The following is a 20,344-nucleotide window of genomic DNA, read 5'->3' as shown; positions in this document are numbered from 1 at the left end:
ATTAGTGTCCTCTTGCTTTGAATTTTCTCTTGAATACAAGGAAGAAGTCAGAACACAGTCCTGTGAGATTATCAAAGGTTACAGTGGCTATGATTATGTTATGAATAGTTATGGTGGCTCTATATTGCCTTTAATATGTGCCTCTTGACCGTTTATTCTCTCTCGAAATTGCTTGCATCTAGCATCTCTTCTCTTGTCGTCTTCTCTTGTCCTTATTGGGATGAAGCAGGCAAGCAGTAAGGAGCAGCCTCTGGTGGCAGTTGCACTTCCAAAGCAGGCAACATCACTGTCCCAAACTGGCTGATTTCCTTGCCTCAAAGACATTTTCATTGTCCAAAGATGGAAGAGACAACAAGAAGATCAGCTATTTTAGGTCTGATCCTAACCAACAGGGATGACCTAATAAATGGGGTGCAAGTGGTGAGATCCTTAGGTGGGGGTGATCATGTTCTCCTGGAGTTTGTATACGGTGGAAAGGAGAAACCAAACATAGTTAGATACACATTCTAGACTTTAGGAAAGCTGATTTCAGTAAAATACTGGGGGTGATCCTGTGGTCAGGAATACTAAAAGAGAAGGGAGTTCAGGATGGATCGAAGTTTCTCAAAATTTCCATTTGACAGGATCAATTTGCGTTTTTGTGGTATTTCTTTACATGATCATTCATATTTTAAGAGGAGTGCTGCGATTTCTGAGACAATCGTATACTTAAATTGAAATTTAACTTCTGAGTTGAAGTTATTTCAATGGTCTCTGAGGATTTTTTTAAAAAAATAGCCACTCGCCTCGCTGGCGTGCTTGGTAAAGTTCCTTTGTATGCTTGAGGATTATTTATTTTTTTGGAAACTGTTGCCCACCTCACTGGCACACTTGGCAAGGTCCCTTTGTACTCCAGAGGAATTTTTTTTAAAATGGTACCTGCCTCACTGGTGCACTTGACAAAGGCTCCTTGCATCTCTGAGGAGAAATAAAATGGTTGCTCGCATCGCTTCCACACTTGGCTAAGGCTGCAGCTAGAGACATTCCCCCCAAACAGGGGTATCGTTCTGACAACACAACTTGTCTTAAGATTTATTGTAATCTTTCCCAGTTTGGGGCCCTTCTATATTTGGTGATATTTGGGCTGAGCCTGTACATCTTCTGTCATACAGCTAGGAGCTGGACTTCGTGGTTCGTTGAGATGAGTGAAATAAGTTGTAACATTAGCTTTCATATATTTTCATATATGCATCTGAGGACATAGATGAAGTCTACGAAAGCTAATATGGACAGGTTGCTTACCTGTAACAGTATTTCTTCGAGTGGTCATCTGCAAATACATACAAATGGGTTTTACTGCGCCTGCGCAGTGCTGCTCGGAACCTTCTGGAATCACTGGGCAAAGTTTACTTTGCAACATATAGAAACTTTTTGGCGGTAACTCCGCCCACCCGTTATAAGGCCCCTGCCTTCCCGCTCTTTTCCCCAGTTCCGCAATTTTTCCGCCAAGCAGGCGATGGAAAGAGCCAATAAGAGCAGGACACTGAGGGGATGGACGGGTGGGATTTGTATGTATTCGCAGATGACCACTCGAAGAAATACTGTTACAGGTAAGCAACCTGTCCTCCTTCTTCGTGGTCTCTGCGAATCATACAAATGGGTTAGACTGACAAGCTTAGGTATGCAGCGGAGGGAGTGTCCTGAAACCAAAGCTATGGTAAACCAAAGGTATATTTATTGCAATAATAAACACCTGGAACCATAAAAAGAGTCAGTCTCTTTGTTCATGCACAAACCAAACATAGCAATAGTATTGCAAAACCTGAGAAGGGAATAACGGGTCATGCAAGACCAATCCCATTGAAATTGTGCAAGCCCACATTCAACAGAATGCAAAAAACAATGGCATTATGTACATGAATGCTGAGGACCAAGCGCATCAGAAGAGCAATCAATGCAACCCTGAAACCAACACAGCCCTCCAGAAAGCTGCGTCTCGGATGGCTCTGGTGTCCAGCCTATAGTGCTTTATAAAAGTCAATGGCTGGGACCAGACAGCAGCCTTGCAGACATCCTCCAAGGGAATGCCCGACAGGAATGCAGAGGATGCTGACACTGCTCTTGTGGAGTGGGACCGAACCCTGCCAGGGAGAGGTTTGCCCAGCAGTTCATAGCAGAGGTGGATGGTACCGGCCACCCATTTGGAAAACCTCTGCGCAGAGACAGGCAACCCCTTCTTCGGCTCCGAGTAGCATTGGAAAAGTCTCGGACCTACTGGAGGCAGCAGTTCTGTCCAGGTAAAACGCCAGCGCTCTCCTGACATCAAGAGAGTGCAGGCTTCGCTCCGCATCCGAAGTCGGATTGGATGCGAGAGTAGGCAACACAATGTCCTGGCACATGTGGAAAGCAGACACAACCTTAGGCAAAAAAGTAATGTCCGTCCGGAGGACCACCTTGTCCTTGTGAGACCTCAGGAAGGGCTGGTCCCTCCGCAAGGCACAGAGTTCGCCCGCACGGCGGGCAGAGGTGATGGCCACAAGAAAAGCGGTTTTCCAAGTCAGTAGTCTCAAGTCCGCTGTGGCCATTGGCTCAAAGGGTCTGGATTGGAGAGCGGACAGTACCGCCTCCAAACTCCAAGCCGGCGCCGGTACCGACACAGGAGGATGCAAGTTGGCACATCCCTTAAGGAACCCCTTCACCAAGGGATCCCTAAAAAAGGAAGCCCTCCCCCCGAATTGGTACTTGGCACAAATGGCAGATAGATAGCACTTGATGGATGCGAGGCACAGCCCCTCATTTAAAAGCGCCATCAGAAACTCCAGCACCACTGGAGTGGACACCTGAGCAGGAGACAAGCCCTTTCGATCAAGGAAGAGGCTAAACCTCCTCCATTTCAGGGCGTAGGACCGCTGGGTGGAAGGTTTCCTCGCAGCCAGGATCACCGTCCTCACCGCCTCCGGCGGGGCAGTTAGGACTGTATCCTCCAGGCCACCAGCGGCAGGTTCTCGATGTCCGGGTGGAGAATCCGCCCGTCCTGGGTCGACAACAGGTCCGGGCGGGGATCGAGGCGGAGGAAGCATCTCCTGGAGAGATGGAGGAGGGATGCGAACCAAGGCTGTCTCGGCCACCATGGGGTGATCAGGATCGCATGCGAACGGTCCGTTGTCATCTTGGACACCACCCTGATGATGAGAGGGAACGGAGGGAAGGCGTAGAGGAGCTCTCCCGTCCAAAGGCAGGCGAAGGCATCTCCGAGGGATCCATCCATTCGCTTCCTGGAGCAGAACTGGGGACAGTGGCTGTTCCATGTGGTCGCAAAGAGGTCGATCCGGGGAGTTCCCCACCGGTCGAAGAGGTCGCTGACCGTCTCAGGATGGAGCCTCCACTCGTGGCAAACCGACGGAGATCTGCTGAGGCGATCTGCCAACTCGTTGTCCTCTCCGGGAAGATGAATCGCCTGGAGGAGGACCTGTCGCTGGATGCACCAATCCCAGATGCAGAGAGTGAGGTCGAGCAGGGTCCTGGATCTGGTGCCTCCCTGTTTGTTGATGTAGTACATCACGGTGGTGTTGTCTGTCCTCAGGAGGACCACCTTGCCTGCGACAGCGGATTCGAATGCCCTCAGTGCCTTTTCCACTGCCAGCATCTCGAGAGCGTTGATGTGGAGAAGCTTGTCCTGGGCAGACCACTTGTCCTTGACGACCAGGTCGAGCAGGTGGGCGCCCCATCCCTCCAGGGAAGCATCTGTTGTCAGAGTCAGTTGGGGCTGTGGTTGATGAAAGGGCATCCCGGTGCACACGTTGTGGTAATCCAACCACCATCTCAGGGAAGCCGCTACCGGTCTCGGTACCGTGAGCCACTTGGACGGGGGGTCCTCCATCGGGGAGAAGACTGAGAGGAACCAGGACTGCAGAGGTCGAAGACGAAGCCTTGACCATGGCGTCACAAACGTCGTCGATGCCATGTGGCCCAGGGCGACTTGGACATCTCTGGCCCTCACCCTTCTGTGGGAGATGCAGGGCTTGATCGATGTCACCAGTGCCTGGAAACGGTCTGGAGGGAGAAAGGCGGAGCATGTTTCGGAGTCGAGGATGGCTCCGATGAACTTGACCTGCCTGGACGGCATGAAGCGGGATTTCTCTCGATTGATGACCAGTCCGAGAGAGTCCAAAAGGTGCAAGGCGAATGAGACTGCTTCCTGCAACTCTACCTGCGATTCGGCGGCAAACAGCCAGTCGTCCAGATATGGGAAGACCATGAAACCTTTCTGATGGAGGTATGCCACCACCGGTGCCATGCACTTCGTGAAGACCCTTGGAGCCGTGGCAAGACCAAAGGGGAGCACGTTGTAGTGGTACGAGGCAGCGCCCACGGCGAAGGCAAGGAATCTCTGGTGGGACTCCCAGATCCCGATGTGGAAGTAAGCGTCCTTCAGGTCGACGGTTGCAAACCACAGGCCCTGGTGGAGCAGAGGCAGAATGGAGGCCAAGGTTACCATTCGGAAGCGATGGTATTCGAGGAATAAGTTAAGTTATCTCAAGTCCAGGATGGGCCTGATGCCACCATCCGCCTTCGGTACCGTGAAGTACCTGGAGAAAAAGGCCCTAGAACATTGGTCCGGCGGTAAAGGGGAGATTGCCCCCTTTTCAAGCAGAGTGCGCACTTCGTCGAGAAGGGTGTCCGAGGGGAGGGTGGACATAAAGGCTCCGGTCGGAGGGAGCTCTTGGAACTCGAGGGCATATCCCCTACGGACGATGTCAAGAACCCACGAGTCCGATGTTATTGAGGCCCAGGTGTTAACAAAGGGCCTCAAGATGTCCAAAAAGAAGAGGGGCGAAGGAGAGACGAAGCGCACTGCGTCCCTTCAGGCTCTCTTCTTCCCCTGGTCATTATCCTGCCGACGGGACTTGCGGTACCGAGGCGGGAAGTTGCGACGGCCAGAGGAGGAGGAAGACTGTGAGGGGTAACGGCACCTCTGGGAGCCCTGCTGCTGAGGCTGCCGGTCTTGTGGGAAAGTGCCCTGGGACTGACCTTGCGGTGGCCAAGGACGATTCCTCCTTCTGAAGGGTGAGATGGAAGTCGACGACATCCCGTGTTTTTTCGCCGCCGCCTTCATTCTGAACTTGCGGTTCAGACGCTCGTCGGTTTCGGCGTGGAAGAGGCCGGTACCGTCCAGGGGCATGTCCTTGATCGCTGATTTGACGTTGGCATTGAGGTTCGACCCCCTCAGCCAAGCATGCCGGCGCAGAGCCATCGATGCTGCCATGGCTCGTCCCGCACAGTCGGCGACATTCCTGGATGCGGTGATGAGCCAGCTTCCAATCGAGTGGGCCTCATCGCGGATCTCAACCAGGCGGCGTTGGACCTCATCTGGGACATCGGGAACGATGGGCGAGATCCCTTCCATCAAGGCCTGGATGTAAGCCCCCATACAGGCGTTGTAGTTTATGGCCTTAACGATGAGGGCAGCTGAAGAGTAGGCCTTTTTAGCGAGGCCATCGATCTTTTTGGCCTCTCGATCCGCCGGGGAAGTCGCCTGCTTCGGCATGAAGGTCTGTTGGGCCCCCTCAACAATCGCCGAGTTTTGCTTGGGGTGGTCAGTCAACCATGGGCAACTCGGTGGGGAGATCCGGTACAGCATCTCGACCTTCCGGGAGGACGCGGCGAGCGAAGCTGGAGCATCCCATGACCTCTGGACAATGGATTGCAGAGATGGCAGCATAGGGATGCAGGGCGGCGTAGGGACTGGACCGAGGACTCGGCGCTCCACACGATCACGAGCCTCCTCCTCGGGAGGGGAAAGCTCGATGTCCAAGGTTAGGCACATCTTAATACTTAATGTCCGAAGGAGCGGACATCATCAGTCGGAGATGAAGGGCCCGGATGATGCATCCCCTGAGGTGAAGGCGGGTCGGATGGGTCCTCGTCTTCGTCCGACGGTTCCCGCGATGGCTGCAAGGGATCCCAGTCGGAGTCAGAATCAGAAGTCACGGGGATGTCTGGGACCTTGGCTCGGGATGGAGAGCGAGCTGGAATCCGAGGGACCACTGGCTCCGAAGGCGGGCGACGAGGTACAGAAGTCGAAGCCACTGCATGGGAGGAAGAGGGTTTGTCTCCCTGGAAAGCCACCGGGCGCAGGTTCAGCCTCGTGAACTCCCTGAAGGCTGTCTCCTTCGGGACCGACATGTAGTACCTTTGGGTTTCGGTATCGAAGAACATGTCAGTGTCTGGCTCCTGCAGCTCGTCCATGTCAGAACCAGGCTCAACCTCCTCAACATCAGAGTGGAAGGAGAGAGGGGACGGCTCCCTCTGGGGAGAGGCTGGAGCGTCATCACCGATGGCAGAGGGGTCTTGTGCCGGCGGTAGTGGTGTGACCAGCACGGCGGCCGCATGCGAAGAGGCAGAGGTCTCCGGGTGCGAGGGGGCTGACCCCGAGGCCTTCTTAGAAGGGGAGCATTGCTTATGTGGGGCGCGCTCCTTCGCCTTGGGCTGGCACTCCGACCCGGTGTGGTCCTTGGTGGACTTGGACCTCTTGGGTGCGGGAGCATCGGCTGCCTCCTTATGACACCTCTTCTTGGAAGATCTCGGCGTCTCAGCCCGTTCTTCGGGGGGGAAGAAGGGGTTGTCCGGCAGGTCGTGCAGGACAGCAGCTGACTTGGAGCGGGCCTTGGCCGGCTTAACCTTCTCCGTTGGTGCGGCCTTCCCAGAAGAAGATGCCTCCGTCTCGGGCAACTTGGATGCGTGCCGGGATGCCTTCGATGCCGCCTTGGAGGATGGAGGTGAAGCGAGCCGGACCTCTGCCTCCACGCGCTCCTGTGCGCGCGAGCCCTCCGGGGATGGCTTCCTCCCGGATCTATCCTTGGGCTCGGAACCCTCAGTCCCCGGGGTCTTCTGGGGGCGCTTGGAGGGTTCGTCGGTGACACTGGGTCTCGGGGGACCACGGGTCACATCGGAGGTGGTGGGAGATCGTGTCCCAGCCGGGACAGACACCACACTCGAAACACTAGCCCGGGATGACGACGCAGGTGGCGCGATCGGAGGAACCGACGACGAGCGGGGACGTCCCTCTTGAACCTTGCCCAAGGCAATAGCCGAAGTCAACCGGGACTCACGGTTTTTCCTGGCCTGGGAAGACAGACTTGCAGAGAGGGCAGGCTCTGGCATCGTGGTCCTTGCCCAGGCACAGGAGGCAGGAAGAGTGCGGGTCCTGGACGGGCACCTTGCCCCCGCAGACGTCGCATTTTTTGAAGGGCGCAGCCATCCTTCCAAAGCCGACACGTTGAGGGGAGAATCCACAAGCGAAGTCAAACAAGCCGAGAAGTCCGAAGTTACCGGGGCGGGAGAGAGAGAATGGTCAAACACAGTCCGAGGTCAAAAACGAAAGTGATTCCAAGCAAGTAAGAGCAAGCGAAAGTTCCTTGAAGCAGCTAGCGCGGCGGAAAAAAGGAACTGGGGAAAAGAGCGGGAAGGCAGGGGCCTTATAATGGGTGGGCGGAGTTACCGCCAAAAAGTTTCTATATGTTGCAAAGTAAACTTTGCCCAGTGATTCCAGAAGGTTCCGAGCAGCACTGCGCAGGCGCAGTAAAACCCATTTGTATGATTCACAGAGACCACGAAGAAGAAATTAACTTCTTTCACTCAGTTAGTGTCAAAGGTGCTACAAGATATTGCATACTGATATTCCCAACTAACATGGCTATGACCAGGAACAGACGGACAAAAAGAAGCGGCTTCCAGACTTTGGAGGTGTGGCATTCAAACAACACCTCCAGTGTGTCCTAAAGCCATGTTCCAGTCCTTTGCCCTGGAGCAAAAAGGATCCTGGATAATCTGACTCCTGGTGGTGTGGGTTGGGTCCTGCGGCAGTAGGTGGTAGCCATTGCATGAAAATGTGCTTTGTTTTCTGCCTTCAGCATATCATTTGTAGTCTTTTTCCCATGAGAAATGAAGTGATCCAAGTGGACATCCAACAGGAGAAAAGGCGAGAAAATCTCTCTTTAATTCTCTCCTCTTTTAGATTTACTTGCAATGTGTGCCCACAAACTTGGCATAATTATAAGAAAATTTCCTTCAGAATTAGTCATTCAGTCTTAAGGTGGCAATTACCTCTGTATATTGAGAGATTTAACTGCCAGACCTCTTCTTCTGAGAAGTATGGGGTGCAAGAAACTGCTAAGTATTTTGGCTCTTCCAGTATTTTATGTCTGAGGAGACTATTAGATACCCTACCTTCTCAGAAAGAGGGGTGAACTGTGGTGACAAAAATTTAAAAAAATCCACAAAAAAATCTCTCTTTTCCTTTCCCCATTGTAGATAGCTTTTTACAACCATCCCCACAAAAACAAGTGATAAGTTTTTTTACTGTCAGGGTAAAAAACCCAAACATTTTGCTCCAAGAATTTCCCCACCTTTTATGTGAAGCAGCTAGAACAGGAAGAATTTTCAAAGAAGTAACAGCATCAGCCTATTCCATCATTAAAAAGGGGGAGTGTGGGGAGTTTTGTGGCAATTTTCAGTTTCTATTTTGCAACGTTTTGTAACAAATAACGGGGGAAATTGCATTATTTCATTTCATTATTATATTTCATTCTAATGGGCTGTAAAATCTACCAGAGTTTATTTTTGACAGGTAAAACAATTCCAATGCCACATCTGTTTTAGCACAATCTCTGGCCTAAGAACCAGTTCTCTGTAATAATGCAGATAGTCTTATCATAAGATGATTGGAAATGAATTGCTTCACTTCACCAGCCAATAATACGATTTCCATCCAAGCTTCGTGCAGAGAGTTCACAACACAGAATTTTCCCTGAGTTTTTGTCTGAAACACAACCTTTCTGTAGTGACCATGGTAGCAAAACGATTGTAAAATTGTAAAAACTATTGTGATGTTTCTCAAAATTTGAGCTGAAGAGGGTACAGCTAATGCTTGTCACCATCTCAACAAAGAAGGCCTAATACTTGGATCTGGTGCCACTTGCAGAACAAATCAAGGCTGGTTTCGTTTTATAGCTAGTGACAAATAATCTAGATGGATTATTGTAGTCTATATGCTATCCTGTATTCTTGTGAGGCCTCCAGTTACAGAATCCATGCCGCTTGGTTGGCTTTTGCAAGGTAAAAGATGCATTGGATGCTGAAATTAAACGTGTTGTTTCTTTGGGTTGCATGGAACAGGTCTAGCTATGCCTTAATATTTTGAAAGGGCAAATACCATCTTCCCTAATTACAACTTCTGAGTAAAGCAGAAGTTCTGATGACCCCAACACTGCCTTTTTTTCAGCAAGTGGAGTAGAGTTCCATTACAGTTGGCTATATTCTGCAGACCATCAGAAATGGCTACAACATGGTGACCATTATGTCTACCAAAACAGTGTCTGAATTATGGAAGCTTTTTGTCATTACACACCAGTATATGTATTTGACAAAGACATCGAGCTTCTTATGGATTCTATCTTCAGAACAAACGTTATTTCACCCCTCCAAGGACGTGTGACATAAGCTGCATGTGCCCAGACACTTAATAACTACATACATAGGAGTGTGAATATATTTTTGTTTTCTTTCTCCCCACCTCCCTGAGGAAGGAGGACAATGCCACGACCATCGCCAGATAGTAATGGTCTTCAATTTATTAATGTATGCCTCCACTTGCCAAAACCTAAGAATATCATTTCATATTCCACAAGGAAGCAGCCCTTTCAACAACTTTTTCAACTAATGGCACCCTAATTGAAATCTGCAGTGTCCTTACAGTCTTACTATTCAGTCTTCAGTTTGTTGTTTTCGTGCCCTCAAGTCAGTCTTGACCCATGGCAACCTTGTGGATGAGACATTTCCAAGACTCCCTGTCCACCACTGCTCTGCCTAGTTCCTGTAAACTCATACCCATGACCTCCTTAATAGAGTCCATTCATCTAGCATGCGGCCTTCCTCTCTTTCTACTTCCCTCCACCTTTCCTAGCATTATTGTTTTTTCCACTGAGTCGTGTCTTCTCATGATGTGCCCAAAATTCAACAGCCTAAGTTTTGTCATCTTGGCTTCCAGGGAGATTTCTGGCTTGCCCTGATCTAGGACCCATTTGTTTGTCTTTTTGGCTGTTCATGGAATCTCCAGCACTCTTTCCAGTACCACATCTCAAATGAATTAATTTTCCTCCTGTTTTCTTTCTTACCTGTCCAGCTGTCACATCCATACATTAGTAGGTATTATGAATTAGACCGGGAGACCTCAGCTGGAACATTATTTTGAAGAGTGGTGTTGAAAAAGGTATCCTTTTAACCTGCTTGCTTGAGGAAGAAAGTAATAGTCTCCACTTTCACTAGGTGGTTAAAGCCTTTCATATTTGTGGTTTATAGTGTGAAGGAGCATAATACCTTACTTAGAGCAGCAGCTACATCTGCATCTGCAGTTCTTTCCACTAATGTTCCTTCTAGTGAAGCTTGGAGCGACCACCTCAATAAACCTGTCTACCTTCACTAGACATTATAAGGTAGATAAATGTGCTTTGCTCAAGAGGTTTTAGCAGACAGATGTTATAGCAGCTGGCTTTCTGATAGATGCGGCTACCATGACATTTTAGCTTTCATGGGTAAATTTCATTCCTGGTTATCTCATTTCTGCAGCCTGACAAGTTGTTGGTTACATATTCTGAAGGTTAATTTTAGACTGCCAAGAAAGAGACATCCAGATCCAACTGTGTGAATCTGTAGCTAAAGGTATCTGTTTTGTGGTTTTTGAACTTTGCTACACGGCCAACACAGCTACCCCTGGATATGTTACAAAAGTTAGCTTTTGTTTATTTATTAGGTTTCCCTTCTTTACTCCTCCCTGCCATAAGGTCTGTCTTTTCTATACTTGGCTATTTAAAGAACTGGAAGAAGAACCAGGGGATCAATAGATTAAAGCATATTTTAGGTCATGTGACCTGCTTGGCTGAGATGGCAGCAAGAGTTGAATTGATCCTAAATGTCTCCTCTATGATGTAGAATAGACCTTTACAATAAGTTGTCTTCTCATCTCCTTTGTATGTGTGCAATCTGGGGGTTCCATTTCTTAAAATACTACTCAGATTGTATAGCTGGTTGCTTGAAACAATATTGAGACAGCAGAACACTGTCAATACTGTTGAATATCACAGTACCTTCAGTTGCTTCTGGGAAATGCTGGTGGGCAAACCGAGTGAATTGTAGGGATTGAGGAAGAGCTTGGCGCTTTCCAGACTGGCGCTTTATGCCGGCCTGTATACATGCTAGGGTTACCTCGGCGCATCCTTTACAGATGCCCCACAACCCTAGCACGTACCTGTGGCGTGATAATGGTGGCACCCTGTATACACGGGTGCCGCGATTATGACATCACGGCCATCCGCAGCCAAACAGCAGCACCGGAAGGAGCTCCGAAACGTAGCTCCTTTTCACTGTGTGTATTGCTGGCGCAGCCTTTACATGGCCATGCCAGCAATATGGAAGGGGCTGCTCAGCCCCTTTCTCTCTTTCCCCGCAGCTGTCCCAAGGACACCCCTTTCCAGATTGCAAGGAAGTGGCGTTTTGCCGCTTCCCCGAGGCCTGGAGAAGCAGCAGATTGGGGCCTCTGGGGCTGCCGCTGTGGATGCCCAGGTCCCAATCCAGCGAGGAAAGGGGCGGGTGCAGGCCGCCTCAAAGGGGTGGTCTGTATCCCACCTACGTTAACTTTTTCCTAATCTCTTCACAAGCTAATGTCGGACTTGTAATTTGTCTTGAGAATGTATTAACTGGGAAATAATGAAATGCAATGGCTGTGCATTCTAAGAGTTTAACTACTTTTTGTGTGTGTGTATGCTTTGTTTTTTGTTTTTGCTATGAAAAACAAAGAAAGCATCTGATACCTAGCAGAGAGGTCCTGACTTGTTTGTTGCAAACATTTCAATAGCTAATGACATCAAAATAAAAAACTATTTTTTAAAAGGAGGTAATATAATTGCTCTTTGGTAGAAAATGAAGAAAGAACGCTTTCTATTTCCTTTGCTACCTATAACATTACAGTAGTTCTTTTTCATTCAGCAGTTAATATTTTGCTTATTTGGTGATTTTTAAATTAAGTGTTATGAGGTTGTCTTAGGGTTGCTATAACTCAGAAACCACTTGAAGGCCCACAACAATAAATAAGCATCTGGTTCTTGAATTATATGCACTCAAGTAGCTGCATAATTCCTGCACAAATCTTTTGTCCATTCATTTGAATAGACTGAACAATTGTGTTTATTGTTTATGTTTATGGATCTTTCCCTTTGTTCAAATTAATGGAAAAGCCCAAGGGTGCATTGGAACTCTTGTAGTCAAAGGATTTATTAGATCAAGGTTAATTACTTCCAAGCAATGACTCTAGAACGGGAGTGAAATTTTAAGAGGAATAAATGTGTCAGTTTAAGTTTTTATTTTGGACAAAGCATAGTTAACATGAATAGTGGTTCTATAGTTGTTTTAATGTACAGTCATCACTGAGAAATGTGAGCATCTAGGATGCCATATCCTTGCCAAGTGGCTTATTTACATAAGTATTTTGTTGACCTTGTGGCAAAGGAGAGTTGCTCTGTTCTTTATAATTGGGAACTGGAGAGAGGTTCTCACGCCCACTTTATGCAATGGGAACTGAAGTAAAGGATTTATCTAATAGCAGCCAATAGTCTCTGGGTATTATTGATTATGTATGATAGCAAGGGCTTGTCAGCCATAAATGGCTGTGAAAGGGCAAGGAACATTTTTGTCTTGAGTGGTTGTGAATATAACAGAGTATCTCTGCATGTGTTTGATCCATTTTCATTAAGTAATACAGTCCGGCCAGAGAGAGGAGAAGGAGAGGAGCTGCTTGGCAGCCATTTTGAGACTGTGTGCTTGAGACCGTGTGCTCGTTGCTGAAGGGGAGGAGCTTCTGTGAGTCACATCTGTGAGTCACAAGGGGGCGGAGCTAGCAGACTAGCTTTATATACCAACTTCCAGAGCCTTCCAGAACAGTCCGGCCAGAGAGAGGAGAAGGAGAGGAGCTGCTTGGCAGCCATTTTGAGACCGTGTGCTTGAGACCGTGTGCTCGTTGCTGAAGGGGAGGAGCTTCTGTGAGTCACATCTGTGAGTCACAAGGGGGCGGAGCTAGCAGACTAGCTTTATATACCAACTTCCAGAGCCTTCCAGAACAGTCCGGCCAGAGAGAGGAGAAGGAGAGGAGCTGCTTGGCAGCCATTTTGAGACCGTGTGCTTGAGACCGTGTGCTCGTTGCTGAAGGGGAGGAGCTTCTGTGAGTCACATCTGTGAGTCACAAGGGGGCGGAGCTAGCAGACTAGCTTTATATACCAACTTCCAGAGCCTTCCAGAACAGTCCGGCCAGAGAGAGGAGAAGGAGAGGAGCTGCTTGGCAGCCATTTTGAGACCGTGTGCTTGAGACCGTGTGCTCGTTGCTGAAGGGGAGGAGCTTCTGTGAGTCACATCTGTGAGTCACAAGGGGGCGGAGCTAGCAGACTAGCTTTATATACCAACTTCCAGAGCCTTCCAGAACAGTCCGGCCAGAGAGAGGAGAAGGAGAGGAGCTGCTTGGCAGCCATTTTGAGACCGTGTGCTTGAGACCGTGTGCTCGTTGCTGAAGGGGCGGAGCTTCTGTGAGTCACATCTGTGAGTCACAAGAGGGCGTGCGAATTTTAGTTTTCTTTAACTGAATAACTCTGCTCAAGTGGCATCAGGTTAGAATCAGATATTGAAACAGAACCTTCCCTTTAAGTGTAAGATAGCAGCCAGTACATTCCTTTAAAGAAATATTCCCAGTAGATTGACTGTTATACTCATTACTAAAGACTTTGCAGTATGGACAACGAGGGATCTGCTGCAGTCACCTGCAACTCTTGTGGGATGTTTCTCTTTTTGCCTACAGAAGTGGAGAACTTCACATGCACCAAGTGCAAGTTGGTAGCACTCTTGGAGGAGAAAGTGCAGCAGCTGGAGTCCAGAGTAGCTACACTTCAGCAGATTAGGGAACAAGAGGATTTCCTGGACACAATAGAACTAACCATCTTGGATGAGTACCACGCAGAGGAAGATGCTAGGGTGGAAGAGGTCACTTGCCAAACAGAGGAGGCAGACAGCTGGAGGAATGTCACAAAGAGAAGTAAGCCAAGAAGGAATTGTTCGGGGAGCTTGCAGCTAGAGAATCGATTCAAAGCTCTTTCCCTTATCAAGGAGGATGAAGCAGAGCAGCATGGACAGACTTCAGGGACGGAGCAGGGGAGCCTGAGAGTCCCACCCGAGGGAACAGTCGCTGCTAAGCCTCGGAGGAGGCGTGTGGTCGTAGTGGGGGACTCCTTGCTGAGGGGTACAGAAGCAGTGATTTGTAGGCCTGACAAGATGTCTCGAGAGGTGTGTTGTCTTCCAGGTGCAAAGATCCGTGATGTGACAGAGAGGCTGACAAGACTGGTCAAGCCTACTGACCAATACCCCTTCCTTTTGGTCCACGTGGGAACTAATGATACTGCAAGACACAGCATTCAGAACATCAAAAGGGATTACGAGGCGCTTGGTAGGAAGCTGAAAGGAATGGATGTACAAGTTGTCATCTCGTCTCTTCTGCCAGTTGAAGGGCATGGTCCAGGAAGGGAGAGGAAAATAGCAGATGTGAACAACTGGCTTCGCAGATGGTGCCGCCGAGAAGGATTTGGATTCTTCGATCATGGGCTGCGGTTCCATGAGGAGGGACTTCTTGCAACAGACGGGTTGCATCTCACGCCAGTTGGAAGAAATGTTTTTGCCAACAGTCTCAAGAACTTGATCAGGAGAGCTTTAAACTGAGTTCCGAGGGGAAGGGAGACAATATTAAGGAAGGCGAAAGGGATGGCGAAAATAGTCAAACTGACATAGAGGAAACAAGGCAAACAGTGCAAGGACCCAACAGTGGGAGGCAAAAAAACTTGCACAGGCAGCAAGTAAAAGGGAACCATGGTCTGCGATGTCTCTACACTAATGCACAGAGCATGGGAAATAAGCAGGATGAACTCGAACTCCTAGTACAAGAAAGCAAATATGATATAATAGGCATCACTGAAACCTGGTGGGATGAGTCTCATGATTGGAATGTGGAAATAGAGGGGTATAACCTTTTTAAGAGAAATAGGCCAAACAAGAAAGGAGGAGGAATAGCACTATATGTCAGAGATATTTACACCAGTGAAGAGATCCTGGACATCAATCATGGAAGCCAGGTGGAGAGCATCTGGATAAGAATCAAAGGGGAGGGAAACAACAAGGATGTTACAGTGGGAGTCTACTACAGACCCCCAAGTCAGACTGAGGAATTGGATGATGCCTTTCTAGAACAGATGACCACACACTCAGAAAGGAGAGATGTAGTAGTGATGGGCGACTTCAACTACCCTGATATTTGCTGGAAGTCAAACTCAGCAAAATCCTCAAGGTCTAGCAAATTCCTCACTTGCCTGGAAGACAATTTCATGGTCCAAAAGGTGGAAGAGGCAACAAGGGGGTCAGCTATTTTGGATCTGATCCTAACCAACAAGGATGACTTGGTTAATGGGGTGCAAGTGGTGGGATCCTTAGGTGGAAGCGACCATGTTCTCCTGGAGTTTGTTATACAATGGAAAGGGGAAGCCAGGCAGAGTCAGACACGCATCCTAGACTTTAGGAGAGCGAATTTCAGTAAACTTAGAGAAGTATTGAGGGCGATTCCATGGTCAGAAATACTAAAAGATAAAGGAGTTCAGGACGGATGGGACTTTCTCAAAAGGGAGATACTGAAGGCACAATTTCAAACAGTTCCAGTGAGAAAGAAAAACGGGAGGTGTCTCAAGAAACCAGGATGGATGACTAAGGAACTTTCAACTGAGCTAAGTTTGAAACGGAACATGTATAAGAAATGGAAAAAGGGGGAAATCACAAAAAAGGAATTCAAAGAAATAGCAGGCATGTGTAGGGGTAAAGTCAGAAAAGCTAAAGCGCAGAATGAACTCAGGCTTGCTAGAGAGGTTAAGAACAATAAAAAGGGCTTTTTTGGATATGTCCGCAGCAAAAGGAAGAAGAAGGAAACGGTAGGGCCACTGCGTGGAGAAGATGGCAAAATGCTAACAGAAGACAGAGAAAAGGCAGAATTACTCAACACCTTCTTTGCCTCAGTCTTCTCAGAAAAGGCAAAGGGTGCTCAACCTGAGGATAATGGAGCAGAGGACAGAATAGGGGAATTTCAGCACAGAATAAGTAAAGAGATAGTAGAGGAACACCTTATTAATCTAAATGAATTTAAGTCTCCGGGACCAGATGAACTCCATCCAAGGGTATTAAAAGAACTGGCAAATGTAATATCGGAGCCATTGGCAATAATCTTTGAAAACTCCTGGAGAACAGGTGAGATCCCAGCAGACTGGAGGAGGGCAAACGTTGTCCCCATCTTCAAAAAGGGGAAAAAAGAGGATCCCAACAATTATCGTCCAGTTAGTCTGACATCAATACCAGGAAAGATTCTGGAGCAGATCATTAAACAGAGAGTCTGTGAACATCTAGAAGGCAATGCCATAATCACAAAAAGTCAACATGGGTTTCAGAGAAACAAGTCATGCCAGACAAACCTAATCTCTTTCTTTGATAAAATTACCAGCTTGGTAGATGAAGGGAATGCTGTGGATATAGTATATCTTGATTTCAGTAAGGCCTTTGACAAGGTTTCCCATGACATTCTTGCAAACAAGCTTGTAAAATGTGGGCTAGACAAAGGAACTGTTAAATGGATCTGTAATTGGTTGACCGGCCGAACCCAAAGGGTGCTCAACAATGGCTCCTTTTCATCCTGGAGAGAAGTGACCAGTGGGGTCCCACAGGGCTCTGTCCTGGGCCCAGTGCTATTCAACATCTTTATCAATGACCTGGATGACAGAATTGGGAGCATACTTATCAAATTTGCAGATGACACCAAATTAGGAGGAATAGCTAATACCCCAGAGGACAGGATCAAGATTCAAAATGACCTGAATAGACTAGAAAGCTGGGCCAAAGCTAACAAAATGAAATTCAACACAGAGAAATGTAAGGTATTGCACTTAGGGCGGAAAAATAAAATGCACAGATATAGGATGGGTGACACCTGGCTGAATGAAACTACGTGTGAAAGGGATCTAGGAGTCCAAGTAGACCACAAGTTGAACATGAGTGAACAGTGTGATGCGGCAGCTAAAAAGGCCAATGCTATTTTAGGCTGCATCAATAGAAGTATAGTGTCTAGATCAAGAGAAGTAATAGTGCCACTGTATTCTGCTCTGGTCAGGCCCCACCTAGAATATTGTGTCCAGTTCTGGGCACCACAATTCAGAAAGGACATTGAGAAACTGGAGCGTGTCCAAAGGAGGGCGACAAAAATGGTGAAGGGTCTGGAAAACATGCCCTATGAGGAACGACTTAGGGAGCTGGGGATGTTTAGCCTGGAGAAAAGAAGGTTAAGAGGTGATATGATAGCCCTGTTTAAATATTTGAAAGGATGTCATATTGAAGAGGGAGCAAGCTTGTTCTCTGCTGCTCCAGAGAACAGGACCCGGAACAATGGATGCAAGCTACAGGAAAAGAGATTCCACCTGAACATTAGGAGGAACTTCCTGACAGTAAGGGCTGTTTGACAGTGGAATGCACTCCCTCGGAGGGTGATGGAGTCTCCTTCCTTGGAGGTCTTTAAACAGAGGCTGGATGGCCATCTGTCAGGGATGCTTTGAATTGGATTTCCTGCATGGCAGGGGGTTGGACTGGATGGCCCTAGTGGTCTCTTCCAACTCTATGATTCTATGATTCTATGATTTATTTCCTTGAGATTTAGGTAGGAATGGCAGCCCATATGATATGTGTAATTTATTTTTGTAAAACCACTGAACAGTACATTGAGAACTTGGAAGCTCAGTGGTAAGGGGAATGGGAATTGTAAGATTAGGGTATAAGAAGAAGAGTGAAGAGACTGGATAGATTGGAGAAAATTTAATAAAACAGAGGATGGAAACAATGGCTAAATATGAGTCTGAGGAGTGGGGATAGAGAAATGGCTCACCCAGGGAGACATGTTTTGTTCTTTCTTATGTTGCAGCAGAGTTCCTCTATATGTTTCTGAAGAGGCTTGGTTGTTTTCCTCACACAAACTCTTTGGCATTTGCAATGAATAACATAATTTTAAAAAAACCTGTGGTTGCAGGTGGAGAAATGGTTATTTTTGGTTCATGAATTTCATTTTCTTGAAGGCCTGGAATAGATTTAGAGCCTTTTCACATTCCACTATTACAGCATTCCATTTTTACTTTCATAGCGCCATTCTATGCTGGAAATGGTGTAGGCTCAACAAGATGCCAATTTAAAATCCAGCAGACTGTTGGTAATGGCAATTAAGAGCGAGGCTACAGTTGGGATGGTGTCCATCTTGTTTTCTTTAAAGATCAGAAATGTGTTGTTTTCTAGTGTCTTTACCTAAGACACTGCTTTTTGTGTGTATCCTCTGTCAGTTGTTCTGCCAGTACACAGATATCATTTCTCAAGTCAGTTATCACTTGAACAGTTCCATTTTAGTCAAAGGAACACTCCAAAAGGGAGACTGCATCTGAAGAAACTGGAATGTGGTCTGTCAAATCCTAAATAGGTGTTAGCAGCTGTTTATTTTCTATATAGGCAGTTTGTGAGTTGATCTCCTGCCTATTTACATTTAAATCCAATAAACTACTGAATTAGTATATTCTATACCAAATTGTATGTTACCATCCCATAAAAGTTCATAAAATTAGTTCTTCTTCGTGGTCTCTGCGAATCATACAAATGGGTTTTACTGCGCCTGCGCAGTGCTGCTCGGAACCTTCTGGAATCACTGGGCAAAGTTTACTTTGCAACATATAGAAACTTTTTGGCGGTAACTCCGCCCACCCGTTATAAGGCCCCTGCCTTCCCGCTCTTTTCCCCAGTTCCTTTTTTCCGCCGCGCTCGCTGCTCCTAGGAACTTTCGCTTGCTTTGAATCACTCTCGTTTTTTGACCTTCGGACTGCTTTTTGACTACTCTCTCTCTCCCGCCCCTGGTAACTCGGACACTCGGACTGTTTTGACTTCGGCTTTGGATCTCCTTGACTCGCAAGATGTCTCCCCCTTTTAAGAAATGTGACATCTGCAGCGGAAAGGTTCCTGTCCAGGATCCCCATTCCTCTTGCCTCTTCTGCCTCGGCCGGGACCACGACCCTAGGGTCTGCAGCCTCTGTAAGTCCATGTCCTCCCAAGCCCGTAAAAATCGGGAGTCGCGGCTTACTTCTGCCATTGCCCAGGGCAAGATCAGGGAAGGGGACCCTCGCCCGGCGTCAGCTCCTTCTGCCTCGGCTCCACCTGCCCAGGCTCGCAGCGGCCCTTCCAGCGCTCCTCCTTCTACTTCTCTGGGGCAGGACAAGGGGAGTTCGGACTCTTCTCGCCAGCCGGCCCGAGATGCCGCTCCCAAACCCCTGAAACATGCCCGCACATCGGGGTCAGTCGGGCAGGAAACGGCTACCAGCCGTACGGAGGGAGTTCCATCTGAGACACCGGGAACGTCCCGGGCGGCCCCGGAGAAAAAGAGGTCCAAGTCCAAGCCTGGTTCGGACCCCACTTCGAGGAACACCGCCTCCGAGGAACCCTCGGGCTCGAGGGATTCCGTTGCCCGTACCGAAGAGCGAGCTGGTCGGACGGCTACTATCTCGGAGTCTCCGATCCAGTTTTTCCCTCCGGATGCACCGCCTCGTCACAAGTCAGCCAAGAAGAGGCAGTCTTCGGCCCCGGAGGCGACCTCATCCTCTTCGGCTAAGAGGTCCAAGTCGACCTCCAAGACTAGCTCCCATACGGGCTCACCTTCCAAGAGGCGCTCGGACGATGCTTCCCTCCCTCGCAAACCGCACCGGGAGTCCCGCCGTGACCGTCCGCGTCCCGGCTCCCCGGGACGGGTCGACCCTCTGGCCACGCCTACGGTGGACAATCCTTCTCCAAACCTTCACCATCCGGCTGCGAGTCGCCTTCGGGACACTGCTGCCCAGACCGTGCCAACTCAGACTCAGTCGGCGACAACGCTCCCTTTCCTCCTGTCGGACGACGAAGAGGTAGCTGATCAGCCGCCGAGGTCTCCTTCTCCAGTTTTGCTGGCTCCACGCTCTCCGACCGATCCGCAGTATTATTATGACTCGGAGACGGACCAATTCTTTCTCCCGGTCCCTAAGGAAGTGGCCCTTTCCAAATCCTCCCGAGGTCGGGACCGTCCCCGGGATTTGGACCAACCTCGCGACCAAGTGTCCCATCGTCGCGAACTTCCTGACCGGCCAGGCCCATCGACAGCGGTTTCCTCCCGGCATGTGGACAGGCCTGTCCAACA

At 48.6% G+C, this 20,344-nt stretch overlaps 2 protein-coding genes across 3 annotated transcripts in view; one reads left to right on the top strand and one right to left on the bottom strand.

Moving 5' to 3' along the window:
* LOC149312067 (apoptotic protease-activating factor 1-like) overlaps nucleotides 1-122 on the top strand; it is a 46,052-nt gene extending 45,930 nt beyond the window's left edge. Inside the window, exon 28 of the mRNA XM_089523892.1 lies at nucleotides 6-122. Within this exon, the coding sequence (XP_089380018.1) occupies nucleotides 6-104 (99 nt within the window). The 3' untranslated portion in view covers nucleotides 105-122. The remainder of the gene's footprint in view (nucleotides 1-5) is intronic.
* ANKS1B (ankyrin repeat and sterile alpha motif domain containing 1B) overlaps nucleotides 1-20,344 on the bottom strand; it is a 499,785-nt gene that overhangs the window by 8,884 nt on the left and 470,557 nt on the right. The window lies entirely within an intron of this gene.

Source organism: Sceloporus occidentalis, unplaced genomic scaffold (genome assembly GCF_023333645.1).
Source record: "Sceloporus occidentalis isolate IW3139 unplaced genomic scaffold, rSceOcc1.0.p SCAF_5, whole genome shotgun sequence".
NCBI classification, from domain to species: domain Eukaryota; kingdom Metazoa; phylum Chordata; class Lepidosauria; order Squamata; family Phrynosomatidae; genus Sceloporus; species Sceloporus occidentalis.
The sequence above is the reverse complement of the archived record's forward strand: the minus strand, read 5'-3'. Positions and strand labels throughout refer to the sequence as shown.